Below are 18,629 nucleotides of genomic sequence, written 5' to 3' on the forward strand. Positions count from 1 at the left end.
ATCCACAGGTGTCCTAACTTTCTCAAAGTCATCCTTAAGAAACTTCTCAAGGATCTTGTCAACATAATGTGGTTGACTTAATGCGATACCCTCTGATGTTCTAGAAATTTGAATTCCCAGAATTACATTTGCTGGTCCCATGTCTTTCATGTCGAATCTTGATTTCAACATGTCCTTTGTAGATTTGATCACTTTATCATTGCTTCCGGCAATAAGTAGATCATCTACATGTAGTGTCATCATGACACAACCATTGTCTTTCTCCTTGACATAGTTGTTCTCGTTATCCTTGTAATAGGCACAGCTATCACATTCATTGATTTTGAAGCCATTGGTCAGCACGACCTCATCAAATTTTTCATGCCATTTCATAGGCACTTGCTTCAAACCAAACAATGATTTCATCAATCTACAAAGCTTCCTTTCTTGTTCTGGGACAACAAACCCTTCAGGTTGTTCCATATAGATTTCCTCATCTATGTCTCCATTTAGGAAAGCTGTTTTCACATCCATTTGATGTATAGTTAGATTACGCATTGCAGCAATAGCAAACATCATCCTTATGGATGTTATTCTCGTTACAGGAGAATATATATCAAAGTAATCAAGGCCTTTTTGTTGCTTGTGTCCTTTAATTACAAGTATGACCTTATACTTATCAATAGTGCCATCAGTTCTTAAGAAGTTCTTCTTGAAAACCCAACCAGTTGGCAAGTCCGCTAATTCCCAAGTATGATTCTGCATAATTGAATCAACTTCATTCTTGATGGTCTCTTTCCACATAGGCCCATCAGGTGAGGTAACCGTCTCCTTATAGGTTTTTGGGTCACCTTCTTCGAGCAAATAGGTCATAAAATCAGACCCATAGAATTTCTCCGTTCGTTGTCTTTTGCTCCTTCTCACTACCCCCACATTTTCGTCACTCTCATTATCGTCATCTACAGACTCATGAGGTCGTTTAGACGTCGTAGGTTGTTAGTTTCCAGGATTACAGGGAAACATCGTCTCAAAGAATGAGGCGTTCCTTGATTCCATAATGGTATTCTTTTGAATATCAGGAATCTTGGATTCATGAACAAGAAACCGATATGCAGTACTGTGTGAAGGATATCCGATGAAGTTACAATCCACAGTCTTGGGACCTATCTTCACCTTCTTCGGTGTAGGGATCAGTACCTTTACAAGGCACACCCACACTTTCAGGTGTTGGTAACTTGGTTTCTTTTTCTTCCACATTTCATAAGGACTTACATCCTTATTCTTGCGCATCGTAATATTTAAAATATTATTTGCGCTTAAGATGGCTTCTCCCCACATCCATTGTGGAAGCCTAGAGCTTAACAACATCGCATTCATCATCTCTTTCAGAATGTGATTCTTTCTCTCAGCCACACCATTTGACTGAGGGGAGTATTGTGCAGTGATCTCATGGATTATACCATGTTCTGAACAGAATTTCCCAAACGATTTTGCTAATTATATCCGTGTGTGACGTGCGGACACGAATGTAGCAGAAAGTGACCTGATTCATGAAATTGTTAGGATAGTAAAAAAGTGGGCAAAAAGGTTCAGAAATGCAATTTTGAGGACGAGCACTTTGTGATTCACTGGCCTGAAAGTCTGCCTCTTGATTGTGTTTGAAAATGTTCTGTTTCTGGTGGTGAGCCTGTCAGTGAAATGGCCTGAAATCCAAGTATTTATTTTCAGTCGGACTCGATCTTTATTTTTGCAAATTCTTCTCATTTAACCTTTAATTTTTTATTATATCAACGTGTAGTCCTTGTCACTTCCGGGTCATACAATTTACCAAAAATGTTTATTTTAATACTAACTTGGTAACTTCCTAAAATAACGGAGTATACGATTTAAATAACATCAAAAATTTATTGATCATTCACTTGGTAAATTTTTCTCGAACAAATTCATTTGATATAATAGAATGTAAAATGTTATTATATATTTCACAAAATCAAAATTTTGCATAATTATTACTTTGTGGTGTATGTTAAATATGTATTTTAAATAAAAATCTCGAAATATGCAATTATTTTTTATTATAAAGCTAGATAGGAACACAGTGTACAAATGTAATATGTAATGTTAGCTTGGGAAAGGAGTTGAATACAATGATGAGAAAATAGGAAAATATAACAATTGAATTTTGTTCGAACTCTAAAACCATAGAAAACAGTTAGCTCCCGCGACTCTCGCCAATTTTGTTGTTGATCATCCACTATTCGGGTCTTATTTTACTTGATTGTCGTAAATTTGCTTTAAATATGTGAAAATTGATTGGTTAATACTCTTCTGCTGTTCATACATAATACGTAGTGTAATGTGTTTGTTTTAGTATGTTGATACTCCCGTGTTAGTAGTTGTTATCTTAATATGTATTATAATGACATTTTTGTGTGCTTTAGTATGTTGATACTCCTGTGTTATTAGTTGTTATCTTAATATGTATCATAATGATATTTTTGTGTGCTTTAGTATGTTGATACTCCCGTGTCAGTGGTTGTTATCTTAATATGTATTATAATGACATTTTTGTGTGTTTGTTTTAGTATGGGTTAAACATCAAGTCGGTAACTGATTGCGTCCAAATAACTCAAGTAGGTCACTCATTGCAAATTTGATTCAAAGTAATCATTAATATCTTAATTTGATCATTTCGATAAAATCAAAAATTGAAATTACCTAAAATTGAAAAATTGTAACATAGGATGGTAGAGCTCGTTTTGGGATTCAATATGGTTACTAAAACTTTTTATTTGGCTCACAGAATCATGATGAAATATGGTTTTGATTCTCCCAACTTGAATTATTTTCAAAACTTTGAAGATTTAAAATGAGATTTCATCACGATTTTGTGAGTTAAAAAACAAGTTTTAATAGCCATATTGATGCCCAGAACAACCCCTACCCTCCCATGTTAACATTTTCCGATTTTGGCTAATTTCAGTTTTTGACTTTAACGGAATGATCAAATTAAGTTAATTGATGATCATTTTGAGTCAAATTTGCAATGAGTGACCTACTTGAGTTTTTTGGACACAGCCAGTCCCATACTTGATATTTAACCCTTTTAGGGGGCGTTTGGTTCATCTCGGGGAAACGGAATGGAATCGAGAAAGGGAAAGGAGGAGAAAAGAAAGTAAAGACCCAGAATTGTTTTACGTGTTTGGTTCAGATCCGGAAACGGAATGAAAATTTACATGATTACATTTATTTTTTATTTTTTAATATTAAACAATCTCAATATAGTCAAATATATTTATATTAAAACAGTATAATATATTAACATTATAATAAATAAACAAATTTAATTATTTAATAGCACCATTAACTTTTTTAATAAATTAACATATAAATTTATATCAAAATTATTTTTAATTTATAAAAACTAAATTATAAATAATTTTTAATTTTTAAAATTAATTTTGCATACTGATGTATTTTTTTGGTCCAAAATTTAAATTATAATTGAAATAAGAAAATAAAAGTGAGAAAGAGTTAAAAAAGGGGAAAGAGAATGATTGTTTTTACTAAACAAACATAGGGAATGACCCAAATTCTTTCCCTTTCCCTTTGTTGAATACCTTGTACCAAACGGCCCCTTAGCATGTTAGATCCAGCAATATCTTCAGCAATGTTGAAGGCGACCGTGAAGGTTAGGTGGACCTTTGGTAAATCGAAAGACACTCGCTATTGGACTGGTTTTATTGTTGGGAGAGTAGGGGTTATGGTAATTGTAATGACTATAGCCCATGATGCGGCTTTACAGGGTTTTGACTTGAAAACTCTCCGAGCAGGTGGTTTAAATTCAATTGAAGTTGTGTTCCACGGTTCTGAAGATGCTTTTGGTTGTTACGTTGAATGTTATATTCCTAAATCCGAAATTCTGTTGTTGAGTGTGATGCCTGGTCTTAAAGTTTTTTATCCGTTTAAGTTTGCGTCTGATTGTGATGGGGATGGTGATGAGGATGGTTGGAATTTGGAAAATGATATGGATGTATGGACTTGCTCTCACCCTTGTGCTCTTGATTGGTGCATCCATAGGGGCTACATTTCCCGCAAATTGATTCCAAACAAACTCAAGCAATATGATCCGAACATGATCATGTTTGACTATACAATGGGGATTGGGACGGGTTCTTCGGGATCGGCAGTTGTTAATAGGAAAGGTTTGGTGGTAGGGATGCAGTCGGGCCAGATTACTGAATCAACAACATTTCTTAATGGCAAGTCAGTTGGAGATGCCCTGAAGCAGCAATCTGAAGCTTCTAAGAACAGGATCAAGCCCTCGTTAAATTTGGCAAACTTTTGTTTCCATCCTAGCGATATCCAAGTATTAAAAACACAGCCCTGTGGAGTGAAACAAGCTGTACACGTGAAATATATCGACACAATACTCCGCAGAGAATTTTCGTATTTGCCAGGAGCCAAATATCTTAGTCTGAATGCTCTTATAGAGCAGCATGTTAAAATTTCTCATTACGTGACATCAAGTTCTGGTAATTTTTCATTATATTGGTTCCCTTGTCATTCTTATTTTTATTTCCGATCACATATTGTATTACCGAGTACTTGTTTAGTTCTACTTTGAATACAACAATTTTCTGGTATCTTCGAGTACTTGTTTACCGAGCTACTCTTTTTGGCAATCACTTTGATAATTGATAGGTACCGCTATGACATGACAATAGAGGAGGCTGCAGATTTAGCTCGAAGATCTATACTGAAACATAAATATTTATCTAATTTATGGTGCTTTTTATCAGTTTATTATGTTAGTCCTGATGGATGGAAGAAATTGCCTGGCATTCATGTTGGAGAAGTGCACCACAAGTATTATACTGTTGAACAGGAAATGACTGAAGTTTCTTGTGCTTGAGAGATTGCATCCATTTAATTTTTGCTTAGTTGTTGAATGATTGTTAGATCTTTAATGTAACTGAGTTCGTATGTGCTAGTTCTAAACATTTTAACGTTAAATATTCATGTGGCACTGCTGTCGTACACCTTATTTGATACGTTTTGCAGTTGTTATGGTTCTAATGGTGAAACTTCATGTTTTAAGTTGTCTTTAGCAATTTGTGATTATTCTCGTCTTGAAATGGTATTAACCATGTTATCTTCAGCAAGTAAACTAATATCAGGAGAAACTATTACAATTTTTACAGTATTTGTCCCTGAAAATCCATTAGAAGATATAACGGAGATCTGTTGTCTGGTTTTTATATGAAAGTGCTGTAGAGAAGTATCTTAGATACCTTGTCTGCATTTTCATTTGAATTTATTGTAGCCTAGTATAGTAGATACCTAGTTAGAATGTATCCTACAAAGTAATCAATACCTGGCGTCTTGTATTTGTTCTGAACCTTCTTGCCACCATGGACCTGTATAAGCTAGATGCTTATTATATCATAACAGTATTAAGAAATGCGTTTAATTACCCTTTCTACTCCTTTCTTTCATTGTACGCGTGAAATGGTCAAAAAACAGCTAAAAGCCATATGCTTTCGAAGATTGGTGGTTGATCACACACCGCAAGAGATCTAAATCCTGAAACCAGCTCTTGCGATTTAAGAGTGATCACACACCGCAAGAGATCTAAATCCTGAAACCAGCTCTTGCGATTTAAGAGTTTTAGAAACAACAATTTTTTTTGATAAATTAAAAATTTTATTGCTCCAATAACCAACTACAATTCAGATGTCTGAAACCACACAATATGAACAAATTTATATTTGGAAAGCATTCAAGGATATGGAGCGACCAAGTAACAACTTCCTTGCAGCAAAGCAAGGTTTACACAACAACACAGGTGATGTAAGAAGCATCAAATATAGACATTCAAGTTCCAGTCCAAACACAAAGTACTTCTATTAATTTCAATATTTCGAGCTAAGGCATCCTCGTGCAAAGTGCCCTACTAATATTTCCCCCACCATGACCTCCAGACTTTCTACCATCAGCAGCTCCCAGACTACAATTCCTAGCAAAGTGCCCATTCTCTCTACTTAATTCTTCACAAACCCTTCCCCATGTATCCTCCTCTCCAGGTGCGTTCCCAGCCGCCTTGCTTGCACTTGAACTATCTTTCTTGTTCGACTGGTTTGCATGTGTTCCACTCAATTCGACAATAGTCGGATTCCCCTTGAAATTGCCACAGCCATCCGAAAGAGTTTTATCGCGAATATCCGTAGGTTTGTTCGGTTCACCAATGCCTTTCACACAGCCTCCAACATGTTCACCAGCTATTAGCACACTGCCATCAACTTTGGCTGCATCCCATACAAAAATAGAAACAGAACATGAGCACATACCGAATTAACTACCATAATTTATTTGCAAGAGGTTAAAAATCAACATAGATTTAGCAAAAAAAAAAAATCAACATAGATATCTCAAATTTCAGCACAGAATTACAATTTTATGATATTGATATTTGAAAAAAAATGAAAACTGAAAGAAAATATGACTTACAAACCTTTTAAATCAGGAGATTGATCCTCAAGATCCAACAGCTTTGAATCACAGGGATGTATTTTACAATCATGGAGGTCCAATTTAGAAGGTTCACCCAAGAATGAGTAACCGCCATAAAGGAAGAAGCTCTCAGCATCGAAGTTTTCAGGGTCGAAGGGATGAAATTTAGCAGGATCCCCCGGGTAGGAGGGGGAGAAATCATCCCAAACACTGATTACAGGGTATAAGGGGTCAAATTCAGCAGAAGATTGATCATCAGAACTAACATCCAACAGCTCTTGATCCTGCGGAGGATCACAGGGGTCGAATGTAACAGGTTCGCCTGAGGGGATGATACCGCCAAAAAAGAAGCTTTCAGGGTCAAAGTTTTCAGGGTCAAAGGGGTGATATTTGGTGATATCACCCGGGTAGGTGCGGGAGAAACCATGCCAGTGACAATTTTCAGGAGTAAGGGGGACACACTTGGGAGGAGATTGATCATCAAGCATGTCATCCGACAGCTCTGGATCCTGGGGATGTAGTTTAGGGTCAGAGGGGTCCAATTTAGCAGTTTCACCAGAGGAAGGGGGGAAACCGCCATAAAAAAAGCTTACAGGGTCAAAGTTTTCAGGGTCGAAGGGGTGATATTTGGTTATATCACCCGGGAAGGTGCGGGAGAAATCATGCCAAAGAGAGGTTTCAGGGTCAATGGTAGGAGTAGGTTCACCCGGCGAGTAGGAAGGGGTGGGAGAACTGATATGAGGAGTTTCACCAGTGATGGTGGGGTTAAAATTACGTAGATAAATTTGTTCAGGGTCAAGCCAGTAGGGGGTGTTTGAAGAAGTACATATGTCCGTCGTCATCAAGAACCTGTGTCATGTAAAACTAAAATTAGCAAATAAGTCAGACCAATAAACTTCTAATGAATTAATAAATTAAGCAAGACAGATAGACAGACATATATAGGAGCATAAATTTTTAAAACAAAAAAAAACTTAGACAAATAGCTAATAACTTAATTGATAATACAGAAGTTAAGCAACAATCAGCATGACTACAAAACAAGAAATTTAATTAAAATCCATGGAATTACCAAATTCAATCAAAAAGCAAATCAAAAAGAAGGCCAGGACATATATACCGTATTGAAATATTAGATCCACTTGTATTCGTGATGTGCACTCTTTTTTATTTATTTCACCCCCTCAGCTTCCATATTCAAATATTAGATCCACTTGTATGTCAAATAACTGGGACTTATCCCCTTCGGGAGCAAATCCGAAATTTAAAGTTATTTAGCACAGAGACGTGCCCCAAAAAAAGGGAGGCTACCGCCCTACACTCGTAAAAGAGAGTGGATGCATAAGGTCATGTTCAGGGTTCGTCACAGGCACAGCCAGAGAGGGAGAGAGAGATACTAATGTAGAGGTACATAAATAGAGATTTTATATGGGTTCCGAATCCGATCGATCAACGAACTAAATATAAAGACTTCAGAGAGAAAGATCGAGAGATAGGGATCTCCAGAAAAGCAATCAAATCAGATTAGTATAACATACTAAAGCACCATGTGATATTATATTTATATACATGGACTGATAAGATCTTTTAGCTTGGACCATTGTTCACCTGGCATGATAGCTCGGATAATCAACATTTGCCTTATCTATAAATTCCTGTTATTTTTCATCCTTTAACAATTATTGTAAACCAAAAGAAATAATAGGTCGTTAAGTTCATTAAATTTTAAAGACATTATATCACGAACTAAAATTCTAAACCTATACAAATTCAATCAATCGAATTCAATTTATCATCAGTAAACACATGCGCACATACACACACAGACACAATTAATCAATATCGATCAAGACGTAACAATTAACCAATCAATCAAAACATATAGTTACAAACAAGAGAAAGACATATATAGGAGCATATATAGACCAAACAAACTAATGCAAGCAGGTAGATAATTAAATCGATGTCAATAAAAATAGGCAACAATCAGCAGGACTTCTCAATTAAAAATTTAGAACCCTAACAAACCCTAAAACACGAATAATAATAAGAATAAAGCATCAAACATAAGTAAAATCGGAGAATATGCTAGGTTTGTCTACGAAACACGCACCAATTTGATCAATTAATCTGTATAACAAATACATCTATAAACACGAATAAATCAATGTGTGTATAAGTTTACAAATTGAGAATGCAGAGAGAGAGGGAGGGAGAGAGAGAGAGAGAGAGGAGAGGAGAGGGAGAGAGAGAGAGATAGAGAGAGAGAGAGAGAGAGAGAGAGAGAGAGAGATTTACCAATGCAGGAGAACAGAATAGGGCTTTGGATTGAGGAGACAAGCTTCCCAAAAAGAGCGCGCAAAGAGAGAAATAGAGAGCCAATATCGAATTTTTGAAACCGTTTACAATTATATATAAATAAAGGTATCGGGTTGGGCTTTTTCTTCCCGGACTAGATCTCGAAGTTCCAAAAGTACAATCATGGATTGGACTTTATATGGTTCTAGACTTCTAGTGAATATTTAAATAATAAATTTTTTTAAATCTTTTACTATTTATTTCTTAAATGATTTTTTTAGAGGTAATTAAGTAGGATGTTCATATCCCTCAAAAAAGGTACAATTTTCATAAATAAAGGAAAAAAAATTGAATTGTAAATTTCAAATATGATAAATGGCGTTTCATTAATAACTTTAAATTATGAGTTTAAAACTTTTTCAAATAAATATTTTAACAAATAAATATCATTAAGTACATACTTAAAGAACTTACCTGATTATATAATATATTTTAATGACATAATTGTATTTACTAAATACGTCCCGTGATTACAACAATATCATCATGCATTCATATTTTTTGTACTCACCTAAATTACGTGAGTACATATTTAGAAGTATCAATCTCATATTTTAAATGTGTATTACGAAAATAGAGATTAGAGAGTATGATACCTATACATCCTTCATGTATAGGTGCATAGCATTTATTGGAAGAGGAGAGAACCAATTTCTATTTGAGGTTCACAACGGATTCCGTTATGGCCTCAACTTAAATTTGAAGGATTTGAATTCGAATATTGAGTTTTTGAGTTAAATATAATTTTGAAAGTAATTTTATAACCTTTTTTGACAAAATTTAAATTTAGATTTTATAAAATGCATCATCCGAGATTAATCAAACCACCCTCTTTTTTTGAAGTAAAATCTTGAAGTAAAATGATCGAAACAAGCCCATTTATAGTGAAACAAGCCCAAATAACAAAGAGGCCCACAACACTATCTAGTACCCGGGTAGCAAATTTGTTGCTCAAGCCATCTTGTTACAAGTTCCTCAGATACATACACTAGTACATACATCAATTCAATTCGATCAAAAATTTCTCTCAGGTATAATCTTGTATAATTTCTAGATTTATTTATTCTCGATTATTTAAATAATAGATTAATTTGCATACTTCGTAATAGATCTGTTTTGAGCTCTCTTTAATTAGGGTTAAAATTTAATTAGTTTGACCTCTCGTTATTAGTTTTTATTTTCATTGTGTGTTGAATGAATTAGTGTTTGTGTGTCTGTGTATGTATGTGATATATTGTGCGTGTTTGCTTGATGAGTTTGGATTGCTGGTTCTCTTTTAAGTTGTAGGATTGAAGTATTAAGTTACAGTTTACGAGACAATTCGACATTTTGAAATAACTAAATACGAAGAGATGAGATGCTTGTTTTTAGTTGCGGTTTATGATTTTGGATTTCTGGTTCGATATTTTAATTTTAGGATTGAATTGTTAGGTAGCAATATACGAGACTGATTTGTCATTTTGAAATAACTGAATACAAAGAGATGGTTGTTTGTAGCTGCAATGTATGATTTTCTGGTTTAATTTTTTAGTTTTGGGATTGAATTGTTATGGTAGCAATATACACGACTGATTCGTCTGATTCGTCATTTTGAAATAACTGAATACGAAGAGATGGTTGTTTGTAGCTGCAATGTATGGTTTTCTGGTTCGATTTTTTAGTTTTAGGATTGAATTATTAAAGTAGCAATGAGACTGATTCATCATTTTGAAATAAATAAATACGAAGAGATGCTTGTTTGTGGTTGTGATTTGGAAATGTGATTTCAGAATCTTCTGGATGATAATGTGATTGCAGATGATTATAGGTTTTGTATTATTGTTTTTTCTGTTGATGTATATGTTTTGTATTAAAGAAAAAAGCAGCAGAAGGGTTTGATATTTGTGTAACTATTATAGGTTAAGATATGAAGATTGATTTTAGTGGACTTGAGTCTTCTGCTTCATTCTGCGATGCAGACTCTGACCTGTGTGGTAGTTTTGCAAACACTCCTTCTTTCCAGCTGCCCGACACACTTGATGTAAGAGTTTGATTATTTTGATTCACATTTGGAGTATGATTCACGTTTGGAGAAATGTGTCATTATGGAATTGTTGCTTACATTGTTGTTGTTTTGGTTTAGTTTGATGGGTTTCAGAAAGAGGCAATCCAGATGGTGAAACCAGCAAAGGGGACGACCACTCTAGCTTTCATCTTCAAGGAGGGTGTTATTGTGGCGGCTGACTCTCGTGCTAGCATGGGAGGCTATATCTGTATGTATCGTTCAACTAGATTGTATAGTTCTTTCAATTATTTGAACATAGGATGTATACGACTTTTAGTTGGTTCAAGAATAATATGAATTACAGCTTTAAACACAAATTTGCAATTGTAGGCTCTGTTTGATATGAATTGATGTGCATGTTACTTTTTTAAAATACAACTCATTTTGCATTTACACCATGCCTTTCTCTCTTAACAGCATCACAATCAGTGAAGAAAATCATTGAAATCAATCCCCACATGCTTGGTACTATGGCTGGAGGTGCTGCTGATTGCCAATTTTGGCACAGAAATCTTGGTATTAAGGTAATGTATTCAAGGTCTATATAGCTTTGTAAAGAAAGCCTGTGATCAAGATATACATAATTCATGAACTAAAGCTCGTATCTTGGTTTAAGCCAAATAATTTTGACTTCTCTGAATTAAATTTGTGATGTTCTGAAAATTGAAAGTGTTGTCTCTCTAGCTAGACCCTAAATTTGCGATACATATATATATGAGAGATGTATTAACTTAGCTTGGATTAGAAGTGGTTTTCACATTAATATATTAAACAAGTTTAAGTTTAAATCGCTTGTTAGTAGCTGTTTCCTAGGTGTACAATGATGGTATAATCTTGCATGAGCGTAAACACACATAAAGGGAGAGCATACCTTGGCTGTATTGTGAAGACTTTGATTATCGTACTGCCAGTGTCATTGACGAAGTACACTAATTTTCTGTTATGACTTCTACTTGAAGTTAAATAATAATGAGGTGAAAGCCCCCATGTTTGGAATATAGATCTGTTATATCTATTGCTTTTTAACCTTTGGTTATATTGCATAGGAGTGCTAACAATTAGTTGTCTATATATACAGTGCCGTTTGCATGAATTGGCGAATAAACGAAGAATTTCAGTTACTGGTGCTTCAAAATTGCTAGCAAATATTCTGTATTCCTATCGTGGTATGGGTTTGTCAGTTGGAACGATGATTGCAGGTTGGGATGAAAAGGTAATAATGGTTAATTGTTCAGTTGTGAATGTTATATGTAAGGTAACTTACTCCCTCTATTTGCTGGTGTATACTGTATAGGGCCCTGGTCTTTATTATGTGGACAGTGAAGGAGGAAGGCTCAAGGGAAACAGATTCTCTGTTGGATCTGGCTCTCCATATGCTTATGGTGTACTGGATAGCGGGTATGGATCATGCTGCATCTTGTAATTTTGTTTATGGTTTTTAACCGCTTGTTGTACGGGTTAAAAAGGAAAAGAAAGATTACTTGTTAATTGGTACATTTGTTTCCAGTTTGTTAGTTACTTGCCTTCTTTATTTTGTGCCCCATCAACATGACCAAATATGACACGCTACCTTAGTCCTTAGTATTGTTGTTTTGGACGTGCAATGATGTTGCAACTGCAGTTCTTAGTTACCCTCAATTTTGTTAGTCTTTAGTTGAAATGCCATATTCTTTACTGTCTTCACTTTTTTCCACTGATAATTCCCTGAACTGCAAGTTCTGTTTCAAATACAGCAATTTTCTGGTATCTTACAATATGCTTACTCTTTTTGGCAATCACTTTGATAGGTACCGCTATGACATGACAATAGAGGAGGCTGCAGAATTGGCTCGAAGATCCATTTACCATGCAACATTTCGTGATGGAGCTAGTGGTGGTACTGCTAGCGGTAAGCTCTGACTTTCCCTCTCTCAGCCCAAGTTTAGTAGTTTGTTTCTGTTCTTATTCTTTCTATCACTGAAACACAAGTATATGTCTAATTTATGGTGCTATTTATCAGTTTATTATGTTGGTCCTGATGGATGGAAGAAATTGTCTGGCGATGATGTTGGAGAATTGCACTACAAGTATTATCCTGTTGGACCAGCTGTCGTTGAACAGGAAATGGCTGAAGTTTCTGGTGCTTGAGAGATTGCCTGCATGTAACTTTTTACTTAAATGTTGAATGATTGTTAGATCTTTAATGTAACTGAGTTCGTATGTACTAGTTCTAAACATTTAACTTTAAGTATTCATGTGGCACTGCTGCCGTAAAACTTGAATTAGTATTTATCTTATTTGATATGTTTTTGTAATTGTTATGATTCCAGTGGCAAAACTTCATGTTTTAAGTTGTCTTTGGAAGTTTATGATTATTCTCGCGTCAAGATGGTAGTAACCATGTTATCTTCAGCAAGTAACTAATATCAGGAGACTATATTGCAATTTTTACAGTATTTGTCACTGAAAATCCATTGCGAGGAGATCTGTTGCCTGAATTTTTTATGTGAATGTATTGTAGAGAAGTATCTTAGGGTGTGTTTGGTATTGCTGTTGCAGACAGCAACAATAGCTTTTCGCTGAAAAGCAGTTAAAAAACTGTTTGGTAAAATTTAAAAGCTGCTTTTCTGAAAAGTGCTTTTGGCTTAAAAGCTGCTGTTAGAGAAAACAAGTCCTCTCATGTTTTTAGAAAAAGCTGATTTTCAGCTGTTGCGGGAAGCAGATGCTGATTTCACCATCAAACCTTATCAAAAACATTATTATTTTTAATTTTTTGCATCAAAACATATACGAATCAAAAAAATTACCAAACAGTCATCTGATTTTTACATGATTGCATTTTTTCCAGCAGCACTTTTTCTAACAGCACAGGAATTTTTAACAGCAATCCCAAACAGAGCCTTAGTCCTTAGATACCCTGTGTCTGTTTTCATTTGAATTTGATGCCTGGTTAGAATTTATCCTACAAAGTAATTAATACCGTTAGAACTTAGAAGCAATCCTGTTAGGTTGTTGTCGCTGCTGCTGCGAAAGCCAGGAAGAACATAAGACTCTGGGGGTTAATATGTTATGGCATGCAAATACAGTCTGGTGGATAAACAAATGATAATTGCCAGAAAATAACTTATTACTCTGTCCTTTCTTCTTCTGGTAAATTTAGCTTGGAAGCATGTTATCATAATTGAAACTTATATGAAGTAATTATCATCATTAAGGTTTAATATATCATAATCCTCATTATAATACAGAACCCTTAAAAAGAACATGAAACCAGCTCAGGTTTTCAAATTATGATGCAAAGATAAAAGCCTTATGACTTAAGAAATCACCATTGCATAACATCATTCTTAACAAACTAAAGCTCTTAATCTACATCATTATCCTACTAGACAATTAAAACCTAGTTTAAGCATTCAAAGAGTGAAACAAAGGTGTATTAGAAGCAATTACAATACTTTCAAGAGTCCATCATTCAAATCCATCACACACTCTGGCAAAACCATGTTGCTGTGTTGTGCATCAACACACACTTTTCTACTAAAACATATGAATCACACCATAATCATCCTAATTACTAATTATCTTCCATTGATTTCGAAAAAAATAAAATACAAATTGGAGGGTAAATAATTCAAAACTTTAACCACCATATAAAGAGTTTGTCTTTGTCTCATAAATAACCTACTCCCACTCTAACTAACTAATCTCCCTTTCACCTACAAAAATCTCCACCACCACCTTCCTCCACCACACAGACTCTCTCTCTCTCTCTCTCTCTCTCTCTCTCTCCCAGTCTCTCTCTCTCTCTCTCCCAGTCTCTCTCTCTCTCTCTCTCCCAGTCTCTCTCTCTCTCTCTCTCTCTCTCTCCCTCTCACACACACACAAATTTGATGTACAAGCTCAAAAGCTTGTCTTAAACTAAAACTAACCATTCATTAAATATCTATGCACACACTCATTTATTTCAAATTTTATTGTGTTAAAACATATTAGCACAATGATCAAGCACTCTGTTTTTCTCTGTATCATGTTCTTAACTCAGCTACACAACCATTTCCATTTCGCAAACTCGCTTTCCTCTGATGGCCTTACACTCCTGTCTTTAAAATCCGCTATCGATAATGGTAACACTATTTTCTCCGACTGGAACGAGAAAGACTCTGATGCGTGTAATTGGACTGGCATTTCCTGCTCCAACATTTCTGGTGAATTACATGTCGTTGGAATTTCCATCTCTGGCATGAATATTTCAGGCTACATTCCTTCGGAGCTCGGATCACTGGCTTATCTTCGACGAATCAATTTTGGCGGGAATAATTTTTACGGTTCGGTTCCTGATCAGCTCTTTAATGCAACATCACTACATAGTATTATTTTAAGTAGTAATAATTTATCTGGAAATTTACCTCTGGGAATTTGTAGCCTTCCTATGCTTCAGAAACTTGATCTTTCGGAAAATCGACTTTCGAGTTCACTTCCGAAAGAATTGAGAAAATGCCGAAAATTACAGCAGCTGATCCTGGCTGGAAATGAGTTTTCTGGCGAGATTCCAGATGGAATATTTTCGGAGCTGGTGAGCTTAGTTCAGCTAGATCTCTCGGAGAATCATTTTACTGGAAAAATTCCGGTAGATGTAGGCGAGTTAAATTCGCTATCAGGAACTTTAAATTTGTCTTTTAATAATTTTTCAGGCAATATTCCGAGTTCTTTAGGGAATTTGCCGCTAACAGTGAATTTTGATCTTAGGAGTAATGAATTGAGTGGTGAAATACCGAAAATAGGATCATTTTCGAATCAAGGTCAGAAGGCCTTTTTAAACAATCCATATTTATGTGGTCTTCCATTACGGAAAACATGTGATGTAAATAGTGTTAGTGCTGAAAATTCATCAGGAGATCAGAGTTTTTCGCCATGGAATGATGATGACAATGGGGAAAAAGGTGTAAGCTTCGGTTTGATCTTGTTGATTTCGTTGGCTGATGCTGTTGGAGTGGCGCTTATTGGATTAGTTATAATTTTTGTGTACTGGAGGAAGCGGAACTGTCATGGTTGCAGCTGCACTAGCAATGGGAAGCTTGGTGGCAATGAGAAAAATTCTTTATGCTCTTTTCCTTGTATTTTTGGTGGGTTTTCGAGTGGTAGTGATTCAGAAGCTGAGTCAGAGAAAGGCGGTGGAGGAGGAGAAGGCGATCTTGTGGCTATCGATAAAGGGTTTAGTATAGAATTGGATGAGCTTCTGAGAGCATCAGCTTATGTGTTGGGGAAGAGCAGATTGGGAATTGTGTACAAGGTTGTGTTGGGCAGTGGTGTGCCTGTGGCGGTTAGGAGGTTGGGAGAAGGCGGTGAAGAGAGGTACAAGGAGTTTGTGGCGGAGATTCAGTCCATCGCGAGAGTGAAGCATCCGAATGTAGTGAAGTTGAGAGCATATTATTGGGCTCCTGATGAGAAACTTGTCATCAGTGATTTTATCTGCAATGGCAACTTGGTTTCTGCTCTTCATGGTATGTTCTTTCCCTTCATGAACCAGTTATTTTGTTCCTCGTATTGATGTTTTAAATTGATTCACGTCTCTGCAGAGATCGAATAGTTGAGTTCAGTAGAAAGTATTCATAGTGTACTAAACATTCTTGTGTGCTAATTAGGGGGATGTCAAAGTTAGTATTGAGAGAACTGTTAATAACATAATCAGTAGGGTTGTATGATGACTCCTCAAGTGTTACAAATCATGTCTTGCATTTACAAACTTTAAAAAGCCAAGATGGTTGCTTGCATTTTGTGTTTGGAGTAGGTACCGGTCACGGGACTCCCGAAGGCATGCTTACAGGCATGTTTTTTGCCAAAAGGCATGCCCAAATGGCATGCCATTTATTAATTAAATATAATAAATTTAAAACATAATTGTTATACTAATATACAGTGAACTTGAATATAAAATTAAAGTTAGTTGATAGTAACAACCGAATACCATCATAATACTCATTTATATTAGTAACTTTTTAGATATTCAAATATATGTAAATATTTTAGAATGATACTGTGACATGCACCCTAGTAAGGTGACCCTATAAGTCTGTTTAGGGATACAAGAGATGAAAAGAGGTGTGGCAATGCCTCTCAATCAAGTAAAATTATCATTATGCTTCCATGAAGTTATAGTTGGCATAATATTTTTGTTGGCCTTCATCATGATGACTGATGAGTGTGCATTTGTGTTCATTTGAATGTCATTGCATTTTGCATCAACCAAAAAACTAACCATAATTGTATCCACAGGAAGGTATGGTCAGCCATCACTGAGCCTCTCTTGGCCAACCAGGCTAAGGATTGCGAAAGGCATTGCCAGAGGATTGGCCTACCTCCATGAATGTAGTCCAAGAAAATTTGTCCATGGAAACATCAAACCATCTAATATTCTCCTTGACAATGAATTTCAGCCTTACATCTCTGACTTTGGCCTGAACCGGCTGATTGAAATCACTGGAAACAACCCCTCAACTGGCGGCTTGATTGGTGGAGCGTTCCCCTACATGAAGTCACTTAATTCGGAGCAAGCCAACAACTATCGTGCACCAGAGGCTCGGTTTTCCAGTAACAAACCTACCCAAAAATGGGATGTCTACTCATTTGGAGTTGTCTTGCTTGAACTTCTAACAGGAAAGTCTTCTGAGCTTCCATCTGCAGCAGCATCCACTTCTACGGAGGTTCTGAATCTAGCGAGATGGGCCAAGAAAGGGTCTGATGATGAAAACCCACTAACAGATATGGTAGATCCATTATTGCTGAAAGAAGTGCATGCCAAGAAGGAAGTACCGGCAGTATTCCATATAGCTCTTGCATGTACTGACGAGGATCCTGAAATTCGACCAAGGATGAAGATAGTCTCTGAAAATCTTGAGAAAATTAGACCTTAAGACTTCTGGATTCTTTTGATCCTAGCCTCCAAAGCTCCTAGCATTCCTTATTTTATAGGAGCCAGATTTTGGTCTTGCTATGACCAAATAATTTGGACCCTAGTTCTATATGATCCTGTTTCTTTAAGTTCAGATTCTATAATAGTTTGTTGCAGTCATTACACTTGGCTAAATCTATATCTTAGTATATGATTTGTGTTCCCAACATTGTAGTATTTGTTTGGAAATAGAATTGTGAACCTGCTAGATTCTTGCATATCCAGTAATACATCTTAACATGTACCAAGTAGGGCATTTACAAATAACATGTTAACACCAAGAGCACAAGTCTGTAGAACCACTAAAAGTAGTGTAGCATACATTAAATATTTATTCATGCATTTTGAGTTACAGTTCAAGGCTATTACAACACAGACATGGATGCACACCACCAGAAACAGAACATTTGTAACACAGACTGGAGACATTACTCGGAATCTGAACTGTTTGCTTTCAAAGTGTTCCCAACTTCAATCACAAAACGATACTTAACATCGATGAATCAGCACCCAGATTCTCATAGGCTTCTTTCTGTTTGCTGGGGAGGTATGGATACTATCACTTTAGCGCCAAAAGCCTCTGCGAATTTCAGAGCTACATGGCCTAAACTACCTAAATGCACTACACCAACATGCATTCCAGGCTTATTGTCCAAAATATTTCAAGGCGCTGTTAGTTGTGATATTATCACATAGAAGAGGAGCGCCAGCGCCACTATCAATATGCTAACTGTCAGGCCAGTGAATCACAAAGTGCTTGTCGATAACAGTAGTATCAGAGTAACCACCATTAAGTGCTACAAGATA

General features: G+C 35.9%; 4 protein-coding genes across 4 annotated transcripts; 3 read left to right on the forward strand and 1 right to left on the reverse strand.

Annotated features, from left to right (window-relative positions):
• The first annotated feature begins 3,566 nt into the window (after positions 1-3,566).
• LOC141678561 (uncharacterized) lies at positions 3,567-5,058 on the forward strand. The gene is made up of 2 exons (XM_074484905.1): positions 3,567-4,514; positions 4,684-5,058. Exons 1-2 carry the CDS (start codon positions 3,623-3,625, stop codon positions 4,698-4,700), a joined length of 909 nt encoding a protein of 302 aa, XP_074341006.1. The 5' UTR covers positions 3,567-3,622; the 3' UTR covers positions 4,701-5,058.
• A 662-nt stretch (positions 5,059-5,720) lies between these two features.
• On the reverse strand, positions 5,721-8,893 carry LOC141676836 (uncharacterized). The gene is made up of 3 exons (XM_074482558.1): positions 8,791-8,893; positions 6,494-7,341; positions 5,721-6,287 (listed from the first exon to the last, which is right to left on the reverse strand). Exons 2-3 carry the CDS (start codon positions 7,332-7,334, stop codon positions 5,908-5,910), a joined length of 1,221 nt encoding a protein of 406 aa, XP_074338659.1. The 5' UTR covers positions 7,335-7,341; positions 8,791-8,893; the 3' UTR covers positions 5,721-5,907.
• Positions 8,894-9,782: 889 nt separating this feature from the next.
• LOC141681026 (proteasome subunit beta type-5-like) lies at positions 9,783-13,228 on the forward strand. The gene is made up of 8 exons (XM_074487090.1): positions 9,783-9,881; positions 10,749-10,870; positions 10,973-11,102; positions 11,312-11,418; positions 11,973-12,107; positions 12,189-12,292; positions 12,682-12,782; positions 12,894-13,228. The coding sequence occupies exons 2-8, from the start codon at positions 10,757-10,759 to the stop codon at positions 13,019-13,021; spliced, it is 819 nt and encodes a 272-aa protein (XP_074343191.1). The 5' UTR covers positions 9,783-9,881; positions 10,749-10,756; the 3' UTR covers positions 13,022-13,228.
• A 1,438-nt stretch (positions 13,229-14,666) lies between these two features.
• On the forward strand, positions 14,667-18,065 carry LOC141677310 (receptor protein kinase-like protein ZAR1). The gene is made up of 2 exons (XM_074483180.1): positions 14,667-16,374; positions 17,147-18,065. The coding sequence occupies exons 1-2, from the start codon at positions 14,871-14,873 to the stop codon at positions 17,782-17,784; spliced, it is 2,142 nt and encodes a 713-aa protein (XP_074339281.1). The 5' UTR covers positions 14,667-14,870; the 3' UTR covers positions 17,785-18,065.
• The last annotated feature ends 564 nt before the right edge of the window (positions 18,066-18,629 follow it).

This window comes from Apium graveolens, chromosome 8, assembly GCF_009905375.1.
Source record: "Apium graveolens cultivar Ventura chromosome 8, ASM990537v1, whole genome shotgun sequence".
In the NCBI taxonomy this organism is placed as follows: Eukaryota; Viridiplantae; Streptophyta; class Magnoliopsida; order Apiales; family Apiaceae; genus Apium; species Apium graveolens.